At 38.1% G+C, this 20,847-nt stretch overlaps 1 protein-coding gene across 1 annotated transcript in view; it reads right to left on the reverse strand.

The window, feature by feature from the left end:
• Positions 1-20,847, reverse strand: part of LPCAT1 (lysophosphatidylcholine acyltransferase 1) — a 70,008-nt gene that overhangs the window by 38,399 nt on the left and 10,762 nt on the right. Inside the window, exons 2-3 of the mRNA XM_060774620.2 lie at positions 8,075-8,217; positions 3,263-3,477 (exon numbers count right to left, since the gene is read on the reverse strand). Coding sequence (XP_060630603.2) covers positions 3,263-3,477; positions 8,075-8,217 — 358 coding nt within the window. The remainder of the gene's footprint in view (positions 1-3,262; positions 3,478-8,074; positions 8,218-20,847) is intronic.

Genomic DNA, 20,847 nt, shown 5'->3' on the forward strand with positions numbered 1-20,847 from the left:
CCAGGCTAAATTACAAGACATTTTGAAAATTCGTATACCCCTTAAACCAGAATTATTTCTATTAGGCATTACAAATATGGAAGTTGACAAAAATACAGATAAACTGATTTTTCTCTCCACCACGGCAGCCAGGATGTGCTTTGCCAAATTGTGGAGGAAGAAAGAAGTACCAGAAATGGAGGATTGGAAAAGAAAGATGATGGATGTTAGGAATATGGATAGTTTAAGCTACCTATTACAAAGGAGTAAGGGAATAACAGAGACAGGTACTGATTGGACAATATTGAAAGAATACTTAAAATAAATATGATTGATAAGAAATAAAACAGACAGAAAGGTCTGGATACAGATAAAGATAATATAATACATATAATAGTCAAAACAGAAATGGAAAATAAGACGAAGAGAGAAGAAGGAACGAAAGAAAAGGAAGAAACCAACCTTGAAGAATCTTGGAAGTCAAATGGAAAGAAGAATGAACGAACTTAAATGAACTTTGGTAGTAAAGTGCCTCTGAGGACTATTGCAGAGAATTAATCAGAGCAGGACATTGTTTCCTTATTCAGGGAAGGCACACTGGAACAGCCACGTTTTCAGGCTCCTCCTAAAGACTGCCAATGTGGGGGCTTGTCTGATATCCTTGGGAGTGAGTTCCAGGGTCGGGGTCATGAGTCTTCATCATGAGTAGATATTAGCAGACCATCTTCCATAAATTTGTCTAGTCTCCTAGGTATCCTGTTTCTCCAAGCAACCAGCTTCCTTTGATATCCAATGTTGCATCACCCAACAAAACTTGATATTATTATGCTTTATATTCCTTCCATGAACGAAAGAATAGGTCATGGCTGCCGAAGTAATAGGGGAGATGTGTTGTCAAAGGCTTTCATGGCTGGAATCACTGAGTTGCTGCAAGTTTTTTGGGCTGTATGGCCATGTTCCAAAAGCATTCTTTCCTGATGTTTCACCTGCATCTATGGCAGGCATCCTCAGAGGTTGTGAGGTCACAACATCTGAGGATACCTGCCATAGATGCAGACAAAACGTCAGGAGAGAATGCTTCTGGAACATGGCCATACAGCCTGAAAAACCTTACAGCAACCTAATAGGGGAGACCTGATTCAGTCAAAATAAAAGCTTAACTTGGTAGCTTTGTCAAGTTGCTGCCAATTCACTTCACAACATTAATGCAAGGATAAATCTGAATGAATACCTTGGCATTGCTATGCTGTGTGTACTGGAGGAAAGAGGCATTGCGACAAATAAACAGAATCATTCTTCAATTCCAAGTTTCACGTATTTTTTTCCAATCACAATGAATTCCAGTGTGATGTCAGCCCCTACACAGAACCCTCTAATTTAAACCTGGTGAGAAAAACCCTTTGGGATCAAGTATATCTCTACTGGAAAGACTGAATTAAGTGAAATTCCATGCACCTATAGTACTAAATGTCTATGGCCATGTTAAATGCTGTTTAAATTCTTTAGTTACACTTCATGTGTACAAGTAATTAGACCAGAGCTTATTCCTTCAATTTTTTTTGAGAAAAGAACATAAATAGGAAACAGAGTCCAAACTATCAGCTATGTCATGAATATTATAAATATTCTATTTTAATTTTAGTTTTCCGTAGAGTTATATCATATTTTGATTATTTTCATTCATTATAAGAAGGTAAAGGTAAAGATTTTCCCCTGACATTAAGTCTAGTCATGTGAGGGGTTGCTGCTCATCTCCATTTCTAAGTTGAAGAGCCGGCATTGTCCATAGACACCTCCAAGGTCATGTGAGCAGCATGACTGCATGGAGCGCCATTATCTTCCTGCCGGAGTGGTACCTGTTGATCTACTCACAGTTGCATGTTTTCGAACTGTTAGGTTGGCAGAAGCTGGGGCTGACAGCGGAAGCTCACACCATTCCCCAGAGTTGAACCTGTGACCTTTCGGTCAACAAGTTTAGCAGCTCAGTGGCTTAACCTACTGCAACATACTTGCAATAATTAATAAAGTACATAATTTCATAAATTTTTAACAGGTAAGTTACTTACAAGTCTTAAATAACCTCAACTATTAGAGGGACACATTAAAATCCAAAACCTTTATTTGGTGTAAGCTTTTGTCAACTGCAGATTACTTGATCAGAATGTTGTTTCAGAGAAGAAATGGATATGTTTTTACTCTCACAAAAATGTCTTTAGGAATCTCCGTAATACAGTAAAAGTGGATTTCAAGCACTGTGCTGAGAATTAGATAAAAACACTGTTGGGTATTTTTTTAAAACTACATGCTTTCTTACTGCAACTAACCAGATGTTTATGAGAAACCGATAAGTGAGGAAATAAACAGCCATGACATATTGATGCTGCTCAGAAACTGGCATTGAAGCCATTACTGCATGGAGGCCATCATGATATATAGCTAGTGGTTAACGTATCTTCTATGTAATAGTCTAATTTCTTTTTTGAACCACTTAAGCTAATGACACCTGTGACAGAAGATTCCATATACTAATAATTACACTGTGGAAAAAAAATGTATTTTTGTTGTTTCTGCTCTACTTTCCTTGTGTTTCATAGACTGTCCCCAATTTTTGCTGTGGCAGAAAAGGGGAAGACTTCCCTTTATGCACTTTGTATTATTCATAATTCTATATAATGTCTCTCCATGGACACATCTACTCCTAACTAAATTATCCCGAAACACAATACAAGAAAATAAAATTTTGGTTGCCCTTTCTGTATCTTATCTAGATCTATGGTATACCGCTAAGAGAAGTGACAGATCCACACCCAATGAAGCCATGCACTAAATTTGAATAACTTCATGACAATATAGGGAGTTTTATTTTGTTAGAAATTCTAAGCATATAATTTGTTATTTTGATAGCTGCATATACTACTAGATTCATGTTTTAATTAAACTTTTAGCATGACCACAAAATCCCTATCAGAGAATCAATCAGAAGAGAATAGTGGTATTTCAAAGAAGTTTGCTAACAAGTTATAACTCTCTCTTTTCCCTTTCTGGAGGATAGAGGATAGTTTTTATGAAATCAGACCTGATCTCTGATCCAAAGTTACAGTTCTGTATTCAGGAACAAAACATTTACAAATCAAGAATAACTTCTGGTAAGACAACCCATAAACCATGCTTATATTCTTTCTTTATATTTACTGATTTTATTAATCTCCTATGTCACTTGGAACTACTTAGTTTTGTTAGCAAATCCTATTACTTTATTTGTAAGTTAAAGATTTCAACTTACTTCCCCAAACAGGGATGTCTTTGCTTTCTGCTTTCATGACAATGGAGGCCATGGTCATTGTTACTGGTATAGCATCAAAGTACGAGGAATGTGGAGCCAGGGTCAATATTGCTGCTTCAGTGGGCAGGGCCTGCCTGCCCTTCACATTTATCCAGTGGAATCCACCAGCAAGCCACATTGTCCTCATGATAGCCTTCAGCAAGAAATCCACAACCCTGAAAATAATCAGAAAACACAGATGCAGAAATATTAGAACAACATTATTACTAGAAAATACCAAGCGCAGGAAAAATGCTGTCTGGTTAAAATAAGATTTCATATCAAAGTACAGGCAGTCCCCAAGTTAAAAACATATGACTTACAAATGATTCATAGTTAAGAATGTGGCTGAGACAACAGAGAAATCTACCCCTAGGAAGTGAAATTCACTTCTGAAATAGTTATCATGGGCAAAAGGTGTCTTAACTGAAGCTCTTTCATCAATGCATGTTTCCACAACAAGCCAATTTTTTTTGTTTGTAACTTGGGGACTGCGTCTACTTAGGTTCTTCATTTTCTGAAAGTATTTTAAAATGGCGTTGTTATGTTGTGCTTAAAAGAGCAAGGGAATTAAACTGTAAAAATGTAAACTGCCTTGGTGAATTTAACTACAGTGTTAATCAAATGCAGATGGTTGCAGCACATTAGAATAGATTTATAAAGGATTATATTCTTCCCTTTGAACCTCACTTGGGTGAAGGCCATTCTTGCTGCTACCTTTAATAGTATATTTTTCAGCAATGCATTATAGGATGTTCTTGGGGACCAAAATCTTGTCATTAGAGGCTAAATAAACCTATCTTCCATTGTCTTTAAAATCAGCAAGAAAAATCCCTTTTATTCAGACAAGGTTTTAGAATCAGCACTTCTATCCTCTGGTTTTTGTATGTACCCCACATCCTTCACTAATCAGGAATAATATCCCTTTGTCCTGAGATAGAAATACTGGAACAACCAGAAATAAGTAGTCACAGAAGGCATACAAGGCAGTTATTCTAAAAGTAACCAAATCACTTCCAATGTCCATAACTCTTTCACCTCTAGACATGGGCTATCCTATCAGTGTCAAACACATATAGTGGACCAAAGAAGGCAACATCAATAACTCCACTTCCAGTTGATTATAAAATGCACTAAAATCTGGATTTTCTCTAGTAAGTGTGCTTGTGGGCTTCTGTCAACAGTGGAAGGAACCAACAGTGTCTACTCTTCGGGTTATACCTCGCAGATACAGCCATTTCGCCAATAGTTTCTCCAATGAAAATACAGTATAACAATAAGGTACTTATGAATCGCTGTGTCGGTGTGGTGTAATGGTTTTGTGCTGGACTACGACTCTCAGCCCTAAAATCCATTTTCAGCTGTGGATCTTGGGCAAGCAAGAGAAAAACAAAGACAAATCTCCTCCAAACAAGCCTTGCCAAGAAGACATTGTGATAGGTTCTCCCTAAGATTGTCATAACTTCAAGGCACCAAACAACAGTAATCACCACCATCAAGAATTAAATGGTTTAGAGTGCTCAAAAAGTGCCCCATGTACATTTGTACTGTACTGTAATCCTTATCAAACTGCTATAAAAGAGATGAGTGCTATTCCCATGTCAAACGTTGACAAAAAAGGATGATGACATTCCAGGAAACCTAGCGACCCTGTTGCATTCAAACTGGGCATATTCTGGCTCATAGTTCATTCTCTTACCCTCTATGCTAAACTAGCTATTTGATACTACATTGATATTGTATTTATAAAATAACCTTGTTTATTTTAGCAGCTTTATAACTGTTAAAGTACTATCTGCAATAGAAATACAGGGTGAGTTTCCCTTATCCAGAAATCCAAAACACTTCAAAAACCAAAGCTTTTTGCTCCTGCCAGTCACCCACTTCCACTTTTGGGAAAAGGGGACCTACTCATATATTACGCAAAGGCCAATGGTAGCTGAGTGGTTACAGAGCAATCCCATTGGCCGCTGGCTACATCTAGCACAGAGATAAGGAAAACATAATGTATAGGGGATCAGGGATTTTCTCCAAGCTTCCTGGCTAGTTTTTGATAATATAGAAGAACAGCCAGTAAAGCTTCTGAGACACTTGCTTTTTATAAAAGACGAGTGTAAGCAATTTCCCCCTCACCCTATAATCTCCCCGCCCACCTTGAGGACCTGTGAATAGCCCCATTTCCTCCTTCCCAATTCCCCATTTCCTATGCAAACACAAAAACAGGGGTCCCAAAATCCCAAAACCTGAAATGCAAAAAAACTTCTTGTCTCAGTCATTTCTAATAAGAAGGACATGTAATATTATAAGACAACAAATTTGGAGATGGAGAAAAGTGTGCTATGATGAAGATAACTATCCCACATATCCTCCTAATTTGGAAAAAAAAACATTAAAGTTGAATGTTCTCTCTTACTAAATGTTTACCAAAAGATTATATGTCCTAAATCCTTCTAGCTTTACTTGCCCTGCAGTATCACCATATTTGCAGCCAGGGAGTAGAGATCTCTCTAGTGCTTACAGACACCAGTTGCTGTTATGTAATCTCTTTGTTTATGTATTTGTAAGCCCAAGTGACAGTAGCACTGGACTCATTTGCTCCTCCAAAGTGAGAATTTGATTAAGAGTAAAATGATCAAAGTTCTTCAGTAGGTGTAAGCCCAGATAGTTAAACGACTTCCACTACTGTTAAGGAACTGCTCGAAGTGTATCACTTACAGCACACTCTTTGCTATATTATTTCTCAGATGACTGTATCATGATTTAGGAAAGACAACACAGCTCCACAGCTATGTTGCATTTCTGCCCAATCAGATGTACCCTGTGTTAATCCTGGGATTAGCACTAAAGAGCGCAGCACGTAGAGATAACAAATGGAAAATCTTTCGGAGGAAGCACCACCCCCAAGATCTTGTAAACACTTCCGGCAACTCATCTTTGGGTACCAAATAAAGAAGTTAAGTCGTATATTGACTGCCCGCAAGGCTGAGCACACACATTATACTGAAGATTCATTGTGTAGGAGAAAGGAAAAGTGTGAAGAAAAACATTACTCCTTACATATAAAGAAATAATTCATATAAATAAAAAAACCCTGAACACCTGCTTCAGAAGAGGTATCTTCAGCACAGAAGGTGTGAGAAAGCAGAGTGTGATTAACCATGTTCATTCTGTACCAACTCACTAGTGATAAATGAGAATGATTCATGCATCAGTCATGCATTTTTAAGTGAACTGACCAGATCTGCAATTTTCAGACTAATGCACAAATCAGAATACATATTTTCTTTGGTTTATGTACTTCTCTGAATTTTGTGACTGAGGTGTTGACTCAAAATTGTTCACTATATATAAAAAGAAAACAGCCCAGTCCTTGGTATTTTAAATAAAGGAGCTCAAAAGTTTTAACAAAAGGGTCTTAATCACACAAAGTTGATACATCATGAAAGAGTTGCATTGGTCTTCCTTGTGCTTCAGCCGTATACCATCAACATTGTTGCTCTCCAGACATTGTTGCATCCAGGGTCATTGGAAATTCGGTTTTTTCCCCCAAACTGGAGGCAAACTGTTAATGACCCCCTTTCCCCACAAATCAGTAACCTTTTGGGGGTGCAGATATCTCATAGAGCTTTTTTCATAAATAAGCTATTAATGGGCACAGCAAGGGGGCCTGGGTATGTTATCTTTCCCTTAAGGATTCCCTTTAGGAGAAAGCCACAGACTACTTCTAGGGAAGATGACTTCATGATTATGGTAATCTTAACCCTCCTCGTATGATTCTTTTTGTTTGCTTTTATATCTTCATAACATTATAGCACATCTTATTGTTGTACCATTTTGTAGTCACAGCATTATTACATCTACAACAAAATGGACAAACTAATAACAAAATGAGGGATAAGGTAAAGGAATTGGTAATGACACAATTGTTGTTGTTCATTCGTTCAGTCACTTCCGACTCTTTGTGGCCTCCTGGACAAGCCCACGCCAGAGCTCCCTGTCAGCTGCCACCACCACCAGCTCCTTCAAAGTCAAATCAGTCACTTCAAGGATAACATCCATCCATTTTGCCCTTGGTCGGCCCCTCTTCCTTTTTTCTTCTTTATTTTCCCCAGTATCACTGTCGTCTCCAAGCTTTCCCGTCTTCTCATTATGTGGCCAAAGTACTTCATCTTTGCCTCTAATACCCTTCCCTCCAGTGAGCAGTTGGGCTTTATTTCCTGAAGTATGGACATAAAGCCCAACTGCTCACTGATGACACCATTAATATGGTTGAAAAAGGTATACAAATGATGCATTTAAAGCACAAATGTAGCAAGAGCGCTATAGAGAGTGTTACCAATCAGCTATCTTCATGAGTAAATAAGTAAATGTCACAAAGGACCACAACCTTAAGGTCTGATTAGATTGACAGGTCTTAGCATTACCAATCAAAAATGTCGTGGAACTTGGGTTTATTTCTTTTCTCAAGATATATATTTTATTGTAGTAAAGAAGTAACAGGGAAACAAGGGAAAGTTACAAATGAAAGAGGATTTCATTTGGACCTAAACACACCCACCCCCCATAAAATTCAGTGGGTGTGGTGTAGTGGCAACATACTAAAGATCTTTCCTGGAAAAACTCTTAACTCTCCACTACGCAAAACGAGTCAAGTGTTTGGTTTTGCAATTGATCGATTTCACAGTCAAAATAAATATGTAAACCAGCAAACTATGCCAAAAGCACTTGAGGAATTACATTCCAGGGAGATGTTAAATGGACATAGTGACTTACTTTCGCCACCAGGAGAGGGGCTGTTCTAATTCTTTATCAGCAACTCCTATGGATGCGACGAACGCAAAAGGCCAGGCCAATAACATCATAAAAGCGGCAAAGAACAGCCGAATGGGGAACACGGTCAATGTCATGAAGGCAATCTGTAAAAATCCAAAGAATTTAGTTCTTTTAACATTGGACTGGCGACAGATACAAGTTACACAGTATTTGTAGAAAATGTTACCATTGCTGATGATCACAAAAAGCAATGAAGTGAACACATGTCCCAAAACGTGTTACATGAATGTTATAGTCATAAAATTATATAATATCTTTGGAGAAATGTTTACCTTTTCTGATGAATACAGAAAGCAATGAATATATGTCCCAAAATACGGTGCGTGAGTGCACACACACACACACACACACACACAGGATATTATAGCCATGGAAATTTAATAATAATAATAATACTAAAGATCTTGCCCTGCATTTAAAAACAATCGGCACTGACAAAATTACCACCTATCAGCTGCAAAAGGCCACCCTACTCGGATCTGCATGCATTATTCGCTGATACATCACATCGCCCTAGACACTTGGGAAGTCTCTGACGTGTGATCGAATACAACAGCCAGCATAGTGATCTTGTTTGCTGTGTACTAATCTTGTTGTGCATCAAATAATCATCACCATCATCATCTTTATTTATATCTCGTCCCCTCTCCGAACAGGATTGCTGGTCTATTTGTTTTAGGTAGTGATCAGTTCATGACAACTCAACTATAGAAAGTTCTCCCACACTATCAACATCATCATCATCCCATCCCACAGTAATCACCAAGTTTAACTCTTTCTTAATGTGTGTCCAGCTACACAGGTGGGCCCAGATAAGATTTGGGACAGCCCCATGGTTGTCATGGCGGCCATGAAGTCCTGAGCCACTCCTGAAAGGACAGTCTCAGTATGGATGTTGAAGTCCATCAGCACAATTAGTTTTTGGGACTCCAACTCCAGGCCCAAGACCACTCCGGCTAGCTCAGGAAAAGGAACAGAGATTTAACTCTGCTTGGAAATTCTAAAAGATTTGAGCTTACAAAGTAATGTACATATCCAGTTAATTGAAAAGAAGTGAGAAAATGTTTATGGTTCTTGATGCCTATAGAAATAAGGAGGGCCCTTTTTTCAAAACACAATACATTTCAATGATATAGGTGCATAGATGCCTCATTTTAGGACTTTTTATAGTCCTAGCTCAGGTGATTCTAAACCTTTTTATTATCTGTTGAGATACAAAACACAAGAATTATTTATCAATTTAAATATTTCTGTTTTGTGTTTTATTAAGGTGACGTTATTCTAATAGTAGTAAATTACCCTTCTATAAATTGATAAAACAGATCTATAACGCCAATATCCAAATTCCCATAGGTTTATAAACTACTCTATGCATAGACTATAAGATAACAGTTCTAGAGAATATTGCTTTTTAATAGGAATATATACTAGTTTGGTAGAGTATTTGACTGACATTTAACTATGAAAAACAACTATAATTTTGAAACAAAACTAGAAGAGAATAAGTGACATCCATTAGCAAATATGTGGAGGTATCAGCATATGAACATTCTCTACTGTATTTTGACTTAAACTGAAATATAGTAGAGTGCAGTTCCTCTGAAGTTTACGTCGTATTCTGGAGCACTGATCAAAAAATCTCCCAAGTGTCTCTCTTAAAAGAGAGAGTACCAAAATACACCAAAATCTGTGCTGTCCTGGTAACGGCCTCCATTGGGGGGGGGGGGGGGTAGCTCCTGTGGGATACCAATTTTAAGTATCCCACTTTTATTCTACCATTATTTTGCAGTAAAAGAGCAACATCCATACAGGGATTTCATGTTATCCTTAGAACAACCCTGCCTACAAGTATTCTGCCCAGTATACCACATTGGATTGCTTAGTGCAGCTGTCAGATTTGGAGAAGACAGAATTTGTATTTATTTCAGTTGGAAAAATAAGAAGTTTTAGATCTCAGACAAATCCTGTCATGGGTTGCCACTATTGTCTTCACATAGCTAACAGCATCGCTAACTTTTCTTGGCATAATTAACTTCTGCTCATCCCTGCTACATAGCATGATGATAATAATTGCTCTTATAGGTAGTTCTAATTCAAGATATTAAGGGCACTGACAATAATCATATGTACAAGTAGATAGCAACAGCAGCTTTTGGTAATATTATTGTAAAACCATAATCAGAAGAGAAACATAGAGTGCCTGAAATTAATCCCACATTTCAGTTTCTTGTCAAATTCTCTGCATTATTTGTATTTGCAGCATTTAATAGGTTAGTAATTATTTGAACCGATGTAAAGATATTGTTACTTTATTTTTATTTTATCTTCCCAAATAATCTTTTAATAAGGAAAAGCACACATACCAATAGAGATCTGACACCAAAGATCTCTGTAATTTCATCTAATTGCATCCTAAACCCAAGCGCACAAAAAATGTACTAACGCTTCAGTGACCTGGAACACTACTTGTTTTCTCTGTAGAGAGAAGCCTGAACTTTCTTCTTGTACGAGTAGTAAAAAGACAATTAAGAGAACAGATACAGGGTTAACACTACAATTTAAAATCTAAAGAGGCATGAATGACCTCCTAAACCTGACATCTTTTAAAAAACAGTTATGTAATTAATGTAAATAAAAATGCACAAGTTATTTCACCATTTTAATTCAGTGATCCCTTTTTCCTGAATCTCATCTGCATACTAGATAGATGATAATGAAGGTTACAGGCCAGGATGAAAACGTTAGACTGCACCTAACCTCTGCATGCAGACCACACTTTTTCTGGCAGAGAAAAGAGAGTGAATGCTTTTCCTGCAAGTACCTACCAATGTGGACCTTCTTCTTAGGACACAGGGATTTTTTTCCGAGTCAGGAGCAACTTGAGAAACTGCAAGTCACTTCTGGTGTGAGAGAATCGGCCGTCTGCAAGGACATTACCCAGAGGATGCCTGGAGGCAGGCCCATGGCCAGGATTTTCATTCGGGGGGGGGGGAGTTTGATTTGGGGGGGGGGGTTGCGTCTGAGTGAGAGAGGATTTACCCTAGCAAACCTTTTGTATCGTTATCCCAATATCCCCATGCATATGGGATATATTGAGCATGGTGATCAGATCATGATATGAATAAACATAACAGTTTAAATAATGTACCAGTAAGGCCTTCTCGCGGACCACCCTGAGAATTTTTTGGGGGAGGGGAGGCTGAAGCCCCTCAAGCCCCCCCCCCCCACATGCCTGCCTGGAGGTTTTTAAAAATGTTTTACCATCTTTGTGGGAGGCTTCTCTCATGTCCCTGCATGGCAGACTGAAGCTGACAGAGGGAGCTCATCCACACTCTCCCCGGATTTGAATCTCTGACCTGTCGGTCTTCAGTCCTGCCAGCACAAAGGTTTAACCCACTGCACCACTGGGGCCTCCTAGTGTGGATGGACACTTCTCTTAGGGTGCAGGGATGCTCTGCATGATTTAACATTACAAATACTCATCTTTCAAAACCAGACATAGCCTTCTGGACACTTCCACAGATACTTTTCCATTTTGGACAATATATGTTGTCTCTAGAGGTCTCTAAGGCAGAAAAGCTGACACCTGGAACTGTCAGACTTGTCCAAAATCACTGTAAACTTAAAGAAGGGGTAACCATAGTTCGGTTTTCTGGATATTGCTGGGCTGCAGCTCCTAACACTCCTTGCTCCTGCTCCTGCCTAAGGGCTGCTGGGAGATGCAGTTCAGCAGCATTCTTCTTTCAACATTATATTATAGGCAGCCATAATACAATCAAGAGAATTCATAAGCTAGTGAGCACAAACATTTACACTCCCTTTATGTGAATAAGTCCCTAATTGCACCATGATTGCAATTTTGTGGCAAAGATATTTCACTTTAGGCACCGATCTTTGTTCACAATTTCAATATCCCCAACTTATCCATGCACCAAAAAATATGCCCCTCTCCCAAAGTGTTAGTGGGCCTCTCTAGGCCATCCACTGTAATCCTATGATATTCTTCCAATATCTAGAGAGATTGACAAACCTTCGATTTCTAGGCTTCTCTAGATCCTCCAGTGTTATTCTATGGCAGTGTTTCACAAACAGTGTTCTTCCAGGTGTTTTGGACTTCAGTTCCCAGAAATCTCAGTCAGCTTACCAGCTGTTAGGAACTGAAGTCCAAAACATCTGGAGGAGCAGAGTTTGAGAAACTTTGTTCTATGGTACACTTCCAGCCCCAGGCTTATTACTATACCAATTTTCAGGTATCTACTGGGGTGGTGGTTTTGGAACATATCCCCTATGGATACAGGGATCATACTGTATATTTCGTTTTTCTCTAGATGACTGCAGAATTAAGGTTAAAATAAACAGTGGATTAAAAAAAAAAGACAACTACAATTCCAATGCAATCAATCATACAATACAGGTCCCAAGAGCTGTTTTGCTATTGCTCATATGTTTTTGTAGGCTCAGTTCTTTTGGGTTTTTTGGAGAGGCGGTAGACTATGAAAAGTCTGACTCAAGGAAAACAATTAAAATGCCAACCCAGATCCAAGCCAAACATTAGAAAAAGTAATATTTAGAAAGTTTAATAGTTTTCATTCTTGATGTAATTCTGAAACCATTTGCCTTCACTAAAAGACTAAAGTAAAGCAGCTATAGCTTGGGGCAATGTGGGCAACATGGTGCCCTTCAGATGTCAACAACTTCTGAGCAGCCCCTGCCAGGATAGCCAGAAATCAACAATTACGTAATTTAAATATTTAAAATAAATATTTAAGATCTTTGCTGTGTTTTTAGCAATTAAATAGGTTTAAGCTTCTTAAATTTAATTTACAGAATTTTTTTTTGGACTTCTGGTGCCAGAAGTGGGAAAATTTTGGTCCTCTGTGTTTTAGACAACAACTCATTCTCTCTTGCCACTGGTAGATGGGGTTTAGTTGCTAAGTCAACACATTGAGCAGGGGAGTTTCCCATCTCTGAGACAAAGCATTATCTGGGGCTGGAAACATGAAGAAAGTCTAGCTATCCATTGATTCCTGCTATATGGATTCTTTCCATGTCAAAAAAGAGAGACATCACTGGGAATGGGAACTACACTGTTCTATGTGACCCATGAGCATGTTCATGTACCAGGAGGTAACGGTGTTACTTATAATGGCCATTGGAGATGCTAGGTATCTCCCACACTGAAAAGGCAGACAAAGACGGAAGTTATAAAGGTGGCACATGCCATGAGCAGAGAGTTATAGAAACAAGCAGAGAGTTGTAGAAACATGAATGCTAGCGTCTGCAGTCTCTCCTCCTGATTTTTTAAGTAGTATCGTGCAACAACTTGGGATATTGTTTCCATAAGAAATGAGCATAGAATTCACACACCTGGCCATTTCTTCTATGAAACTGAAAGTATCAAGAAGCAAAGGCTCCCGGCTGAAGTTCATGGTATGCATTAGGCTGCTTTTATTGTACATTCAGCTGAATGACTTTATAAAAGCATGATGGTAATTGGATTACAGTAATTCTGGCATCAACTTCTTCTGACAAGATTGCAAACTTTGACAAACTTCCAGAATTTTTTTTTAATATGTGAGATTTTATTACCATGGGACATTGATTCATTCATATTTTTAAAATCCATTCATCCATTGGAGAAAAAAAAAGATGCTGCTCCTCTACAAAGAATTGCAGAGACAATGTGTCAAACCAGTTGAATTGGTGAATTAAGCCCCTTCCACACAACTGAATAAAATCCCACATTACCTGAATTGAATTGGAATATATGGCAGTGTGAACTCAGAAAACCCAGTTCAAAGCAGATATTGTGGGATTTTCTGCCTTGATATTCTGGGTTATACTCGTATGACTGTGTGGAAGGACCCTATGATTCTGGTAGACATAGCAAACATGAAACGTAAATGTGAAATCACCTTAATAAAAAGTTAATGGCATGATGATCAACACAGAAAAACATCCAATAAGGAAACTTTAACACATGCACATGTGGATTAAGACTTGTGATTAAAGATCTTGTTTTATTCCTTCGGTAACAGAAAAGGTCTGGGCTCAACACAATGTTTTTAAACTGTAGTACTTTAATTTCAACTCTGAAAAAAGAGTTGAGAATTCAATACAGATCATTAACAAGAAGCTGACTAAGATTTCAAAAGTGATTTGGGGTAAAGAATCATGTTACTTGAATGAACAAGGTTTACAACAAGTTCCATTTGTTTTACTATTTATGCCAGAGAACAACTTGAAGGATCAGTTTGCCTGAAATTAAGTATCACTGTGACACTATCTCAGTGAAACAACATGTAAACACAGCTACCAAAATGATGAAAGCTAAGCATGAAACATGGAAGTTTTCACAAATAAAATAAGATTAATCACAGAAGAAAACACTGAATTACACACAATTACTGTAGTACATGTTTTGCAGATCTCAGCATGGAATGCATGCTGCTATCTCCATGAACACTGTCAAAACTATACCATATTATATGTGATCAAAATTAAACGGTAATATGGCAAGTTGGCATTAATGCAAATTCCAATAGGAAGAACACCATACAAAATACAATTACATTAAGCTGCTTTCAGAAAAATAAATACCCAATCTCAATTCTGAGGCAATGATGAACTACTGCAAATCTTTCAACTCTTATTAATATGTTCAATAAATTCATTACAATTCATTTATGTCAGCCCTTCCTCCCACTCTGGAGGGTCACTCTCTACTCCGAAATTCATTGCTTGCCCTCACAATTCTCTCCAGGAGCCTAAGACATCCTCTTAATCTGATGTTCAGAGAATGCAGAAGTTGCAATGTATAGAGAGGAACAATTAAAAGTCCGATGTATTGTTGAAGGCTTTCATGGCTGAAATGACTGGGTTGTTGTAGGTTTTTCAGGCTCTGTGGCCATGTTTTAGAACATAGCCATATAGCCCAAAAAACCAACAACAACCCAATTAAAAACATATAACCTAGCCCGAAAAACCTACAGCAACCCAATTAAAAGTCCTGTTGTTGAAGCCATTCATGTAGCGTTAGTTTCTGTATAAACTGCATCCAAACCATAACAGAAACTTGGAAACCAACCCTTTCAAAAAATGAAGAGTCAATTTCTTAAAAATGTGCAAGTCACATTATTATTTATTTACAAAGTTCTCTGGAAACTTTGTAAATGCAATGCACAATATTATTATTATTATTATTATTAATAATAATAATAATAATAATAATAATAATAATAATAGAGTTAAGCACAGAAAAGAACTCCCTTGTAGCTACCCATCTAACTTCACTTGTCAGGTGCACCAGTATGATGACCTTCAAGACATAAGATTCCAGACAAGAGTAGGTGTATGCATATGCCTTAAGTCCTCTGTCTTTAAGAACAATAGGAACATACAACAACTGCATGACTTCCAATGGGTTATCTTAGACACAAAATACTCAGAAGTAGTTTTGCCCATTCCTTCCTTTAAAAAAGAGCCTATAACATCTCGTATTCATTGGTGGCTTATCATCCAGGTACTAACCTTCTTAGCTTCTGATGCCAGTATTATATGAAGTTAAATTAATAAATGAGTTCCCCAAATGTCTTTAGAGAGCTGAATTCTTCATAGATGTTCAACACTCTTGTGAAATTCATTAAACAAACCAAAAATAGATTTTATCAGGAACTGCTAATGGAGCAAGAAGGAAATGCAGAATATCTTTTTCAAGCCTTCAGCAAAGGCAACTTTTCCCGGAATTGTCTTAATCATAAAAATGAAAGATTGAGTTCAACTGATTAGAGATTATAAGTGAACCTTTTATTGTGCTAAGGTTTCATTGAAGGCCCAGTCTTTCCACTCTCTTCCCCAAACAAGCTTTTGCTTTTTTACTTGTTATCAATGGCAAGCATTCTTCTGTCTGGGGGAAATAACTGCTTGCCAGGACATTCTTTGTATATATTCAGGGAGACTTCCTCCTTGATAGGCAAATGATCCAGAAAAATACTTCAACAGCTGGTTTTTTAAAAGTGTGTTGTTTTCATGTACTGTATTACAATTATTTATTTACACATACATATAATGACCCCCTACCAAACTGTCAAAAGAGCAACCCTACTCAGAATAGTCTGTGATCCCAATCCCAGATAGGTTTTCCTACTGACCAGCATCACATCCTTCCTGTCTAGATAAAAGGCTCTGTCTATTCATCCACATCTAGTCCTTTATTGCATTTGGACAACTATTCAATAGCATAGTTTTAAGAGCATAAAATGAAGCTATAGCCAACATAAAAATGTCCACAATGTGCTAGTCACCCCAAGAAATTTTAAAACATAAAAGTAATACCAAAATCCTGAAGGCAATGTGGCACAATCAGAAAAAACTGATAGAGAGATCAAGTATAGTTAAAGCTCGGAAACATTTCTATTTATCATAATGAAAAGACATAACTGATACCATATTTCTTCAATTCTATGGCAGCATCAATTCTAACACACACTAGTTTTAGTAACACCAAAAGAAAAAGCTCTTTCTCTATACACACACACACACACACACACACCCTGTGATTATAAGATGCACCCCAAATTTAGGGATGTTTATATGGGGGAAATTACATGTCAGAATCAAAGAAACAAGGTATTTTACTTATTTTCTTGTTATAAAAAAAGGAAGTAGTAGTTGCATCTGAGACTAAGATGAAATCTGAAGTCTTAACAGTAGTAAATTTTATATTTTGCCCAAAACATTAATGATACTAAAATAATTTATAATAATAATAATAATAATAAACTTTATTTATATACTGCTCCATCTCCCTCAGGGGACTCAGAGCGGTTCCCAGGTAGCATCACAAAACATACAAAGTAAAAACAACATAACCATAAGATTAAAATACACACTTAAAATTACAGAAATCATTTAAAACAGTACATGGTGTAATGATTCATATATTGTCCAGAACTCTTAAGACTAGGGCTCAAATCCCTGCTCAGCCATGGAAACCCACCAGATGAACACTCTCTCCGCAAAGGATAACCTCCTATTTAGATATCTTGCCAAGAAAACCTCATGACAAGTTTGTCTGAGGAATACCATAAGCTGGAAATGACTTGAAAGCGCACAACAGTCACTATTTATTTATTTATTTAGTACACTTGTATACCGCTAATATCTCAGCCTAAAACGGCGACTCATTGCGGTTTATTAAAAATAATACAATTTAAAACAATACAGCACCCCCCTTAACTCCCATTCCTCACCAACCATCACTTCTGAAAGTTAGGAATAATAAAAGTATTTGTGTAGTGACACAAGGGACAGCATTCCAGTTTCTCTACAGAGAGACTAGGAGCAGCCAGTGAGAAGACCTTCTCTTACACACCCACTAGCCATGCCTTGGAGGACTGAAAGAAGGGCCTCTGCTGAGGATTTCAGGATATAGATAAGACTCATACAGAGACCTAAGCCATGTAGGGCTTTATAGGTCATAATCAGGCATTTGAATTGTACCTGAAAACAAATTCACATGTATTGGGAAATAAACATTGTATGTGTCACTTGTGCGCTTCCTGCCAGTGTACAAAGAAAGATTTATTTATTTATTTTATTCTTGACAGCACGTGGCTGGACACTATTTGAAACAGAAACCTGGGTTAGATGAAGTTTAACCCAGGGTTAGATGAAGCTGTTCTTCTGTGCTATAGCAGATGCAAAACTAAAGCTGCTATGGTTAGGTGGCAGGGTCAGAAACTGGCTATGCTCTGTTAACTGCTTGGCAAAGACCAAGAACCTAAAACCTCATTGAGGCCAGAACCACATATTGGAACATCTAATTATGGCCCAGTCAAGGGACTGGGTCATAAAGTCAGGGACAGTACTTGATGAAATGGAGAATATTTTATGCTGTGTTTGTGTGTTATCAAAGAACAGCAATGAAAAAGTTTCAAATAATTACAGCTAGATTTGGAGGTATGGAGGTCTCTGGAAAGAAAATAATTCATGATGTAGAAGATTATTAACAGAATGTGCCGCAAGCCTGGGTTCATCACATCCATCGTGTGCCAAGACTAGTCAGATCCCTTGTAAGATGACAGCTGGCTTTCCAGGCTAAAGAAATACCACAAATTAATCAATTTAGGATTCAAATATTCCAACAGATATTACCTACCTACACTGGAAAAAAGAAACATGACTTCTGTCATACAAAGGGAAGAAGCCTGAACAGCTACAGTGCCTTAAGAGAAGTATTCACCCACTCTTCCAATTGGCAGAAACACCTTAAGCAGCAATTACAGCTGTGCATCTTTTTAAATGTAGAATCACAGAGTTGGAAGAGACCTCGTGGGCCATCCAGTCCAACCCCCCTGCCAAGAAGCAGGAAAATCACATTCAAAGCACCCCCAACAGATGGCCATCCAGCCTTTGTTTAAAAGCCTCCAATGAAGGAGCCTCCACCATACTCCAAGGCAGAGAGTTCCACTGCCAAACAGCTCTCTTGATCAATTCCTGCAGTTTTTGGCCATTTTTCTTGGCAAAACTGCTCTAGCTCTATCAGGTTGGTTGAGGACTCATAATGAACAGCAACTTTCCTGTCACATTTTCAGTGTGGTTGTAGTCTAGGCTTTGACTGGGATATTCTAAGTCATTTAAGTTTGCAGGTATGATCAGACCGATTCTTTTAGGAATGGGGTTTAAGTTTAGTTTTCTTTTAATTCACAAACCTGTCTATGTTTGTGTAAACCTGCAAGGTTACCCAGGTATGTAGAAACCTTGGCCCTCTTATTGGGGGGGGGGGTCCATTCCACTGCCTAGGACTAGGTTATGCAGGTGCTTAACTAGTTGAGTTCACTATTGAAGGGAACAAGAGGGACCTGGAAGAAAATGTCACATCTCTTACTTCTAGACACGTCTTCTTCCAGCAACGCTTTCCATCTCCCTGCTTTTATTTTTTCCAGAGTATAATCAGCATCCTGTGACTAGTGAATATAGTATCTCCTCATTGAGCCAGTTCTCTGGTGAGGAGTGTCCCCTTCTTTAAGACTTTTCTGCTTACACTAAGACTTCTCCCAAACCAAGTCAATGTCTCATTTTTCTCTGTGGTTTTGAATGAGGGTTTAAAGTATAAATACAAAGTGAGAGTTCAATACTGTATTCAATGATCCTATTTATGCATTACAAGAAATGTATTTATTTATTCATTTATTTATTGTATCTATATCCCACCCTTCTCACCCTGCAGGGGACTAAGAGCGGCCTTAGAATAGGTAATAATTCAATGCCACAATACGTTGTTGGGTCAGATCAAGGTCCACTTATCTTCCTTTGCCCCAAATCCCCTAAACTAGTAGCTGCTTGGTGCTCCATTCAAGGACAGAACCCATTCTAGAAAGTACACTACTGAAGTGAATTCAACACACACACACAAAAACTGCATAGGTAGAAGCAAGCCAAAGTTAAGCGCTTTATTTTGTTAAGGACATGTTTAATCCTGTTACTGAAATAAATGGCACTTTGAAGGTACTAGATTCTGCTGTATCATGCCTGAGAGCAGTAACAAAATTTGGAAGCTAATATTAATTATTTTTCCTATCTACTGAAGATTCATCAGATGGAAACCACACAAAAGAAATACGCTGCTAGGGTCCGGATCACAAGATGACTATGAACCAGAGTGATTCAGCTGGAAAAGCAAAATAGTCTTTTAAGATGAGTAAGATAAGCCAATTGAGGAAGAACACAACAACTGTGATATCCAAACATCTGATATGCTCTCATTCTATAAGGAAAACAGGATACAGATATGCGGCCACTATGGTTGTCTTAGTGGATGATCTTTGCCTGAGAATTGACAGGGAAAGTGTGTCTCTGCTGGTGCTTTTGGAACTCTCTGAGGTATTTGACCCCACTGGCTATGGCATCCTTCTGAGGGGGATGAAAATTGAGGGTACTGTGCTTCAGTGGTTCCAGACCTATCACTCAAGTAGATTCCAAGTGGTGGTGGTGCTTTAGGTTATTGGATCCTCAAATAAGGACCCGTCATATGGCATACCACAAAATACCACTCTGTATTGTCGAAGACTTTCATGGCCGGAATCACTGGGTTGTTGTAGGTTTTTTTGAGCTATATGGCCATGTTCTAGAGCAGGGATCCTCAAACTAAGGCCTGGGGGCCGGATATGGCCCTCAAAGGTCATTTACCTGGCCCTTGCTCAGGGTCAACCTAAGTCTGAAATGACTTGAAAGCACATAACAAAAACAATTCTATATCATCAGCCAAAAGCAGGCCCACACTTTCCATTGAAATGTTAATAAGTTTATATTTGTTCAAATTGTTCTTCATTTTAATTATAGTATTGTTTTAAAGTGGTTTTTTTGCACTACAAATAAGATATGTGCAGTGAGCATAGGAATTCATTTGTGTGTTGTTTTGTTTTTCAAATTATAATCCAGCCCTCCAACAATTTGAGGGACTGTGACCTGGCTCTCTGTTTAAAAAGTTTGAGGACCCCTGTTCTAGAGGCATTCTCTCCTGACATTTCGCCTGCATCTATGGCAAGCATCCTCAGAGGTAGTGAGGCAGTGAAGTTCTCACTACCTCCGAGGATGCTTGCCATAGATGCAGGCAAAACGTCAGGAGAGAATGCCTCTAGAACATGGCCATATAGCCCGAAAAACCTAAAACAACCCAAATACCACTCTGTTCCCCATGCCATTTTAAAATA

Source organism: Anolis sagrei, chromosome 4 (assembly GCF_037176765.1).
Source record: "Anolis sagrei isolate rAnoSag1 chromosome 4, rAnoSag1.mat, whole genome shotgun sequence".
Classification (NCBI taxonomy): Eukaryota; Metazoa; Chordata; class Lepidosauria; order Squamata; family Dactyloidae; genus Anolis; species Anolis sagrei.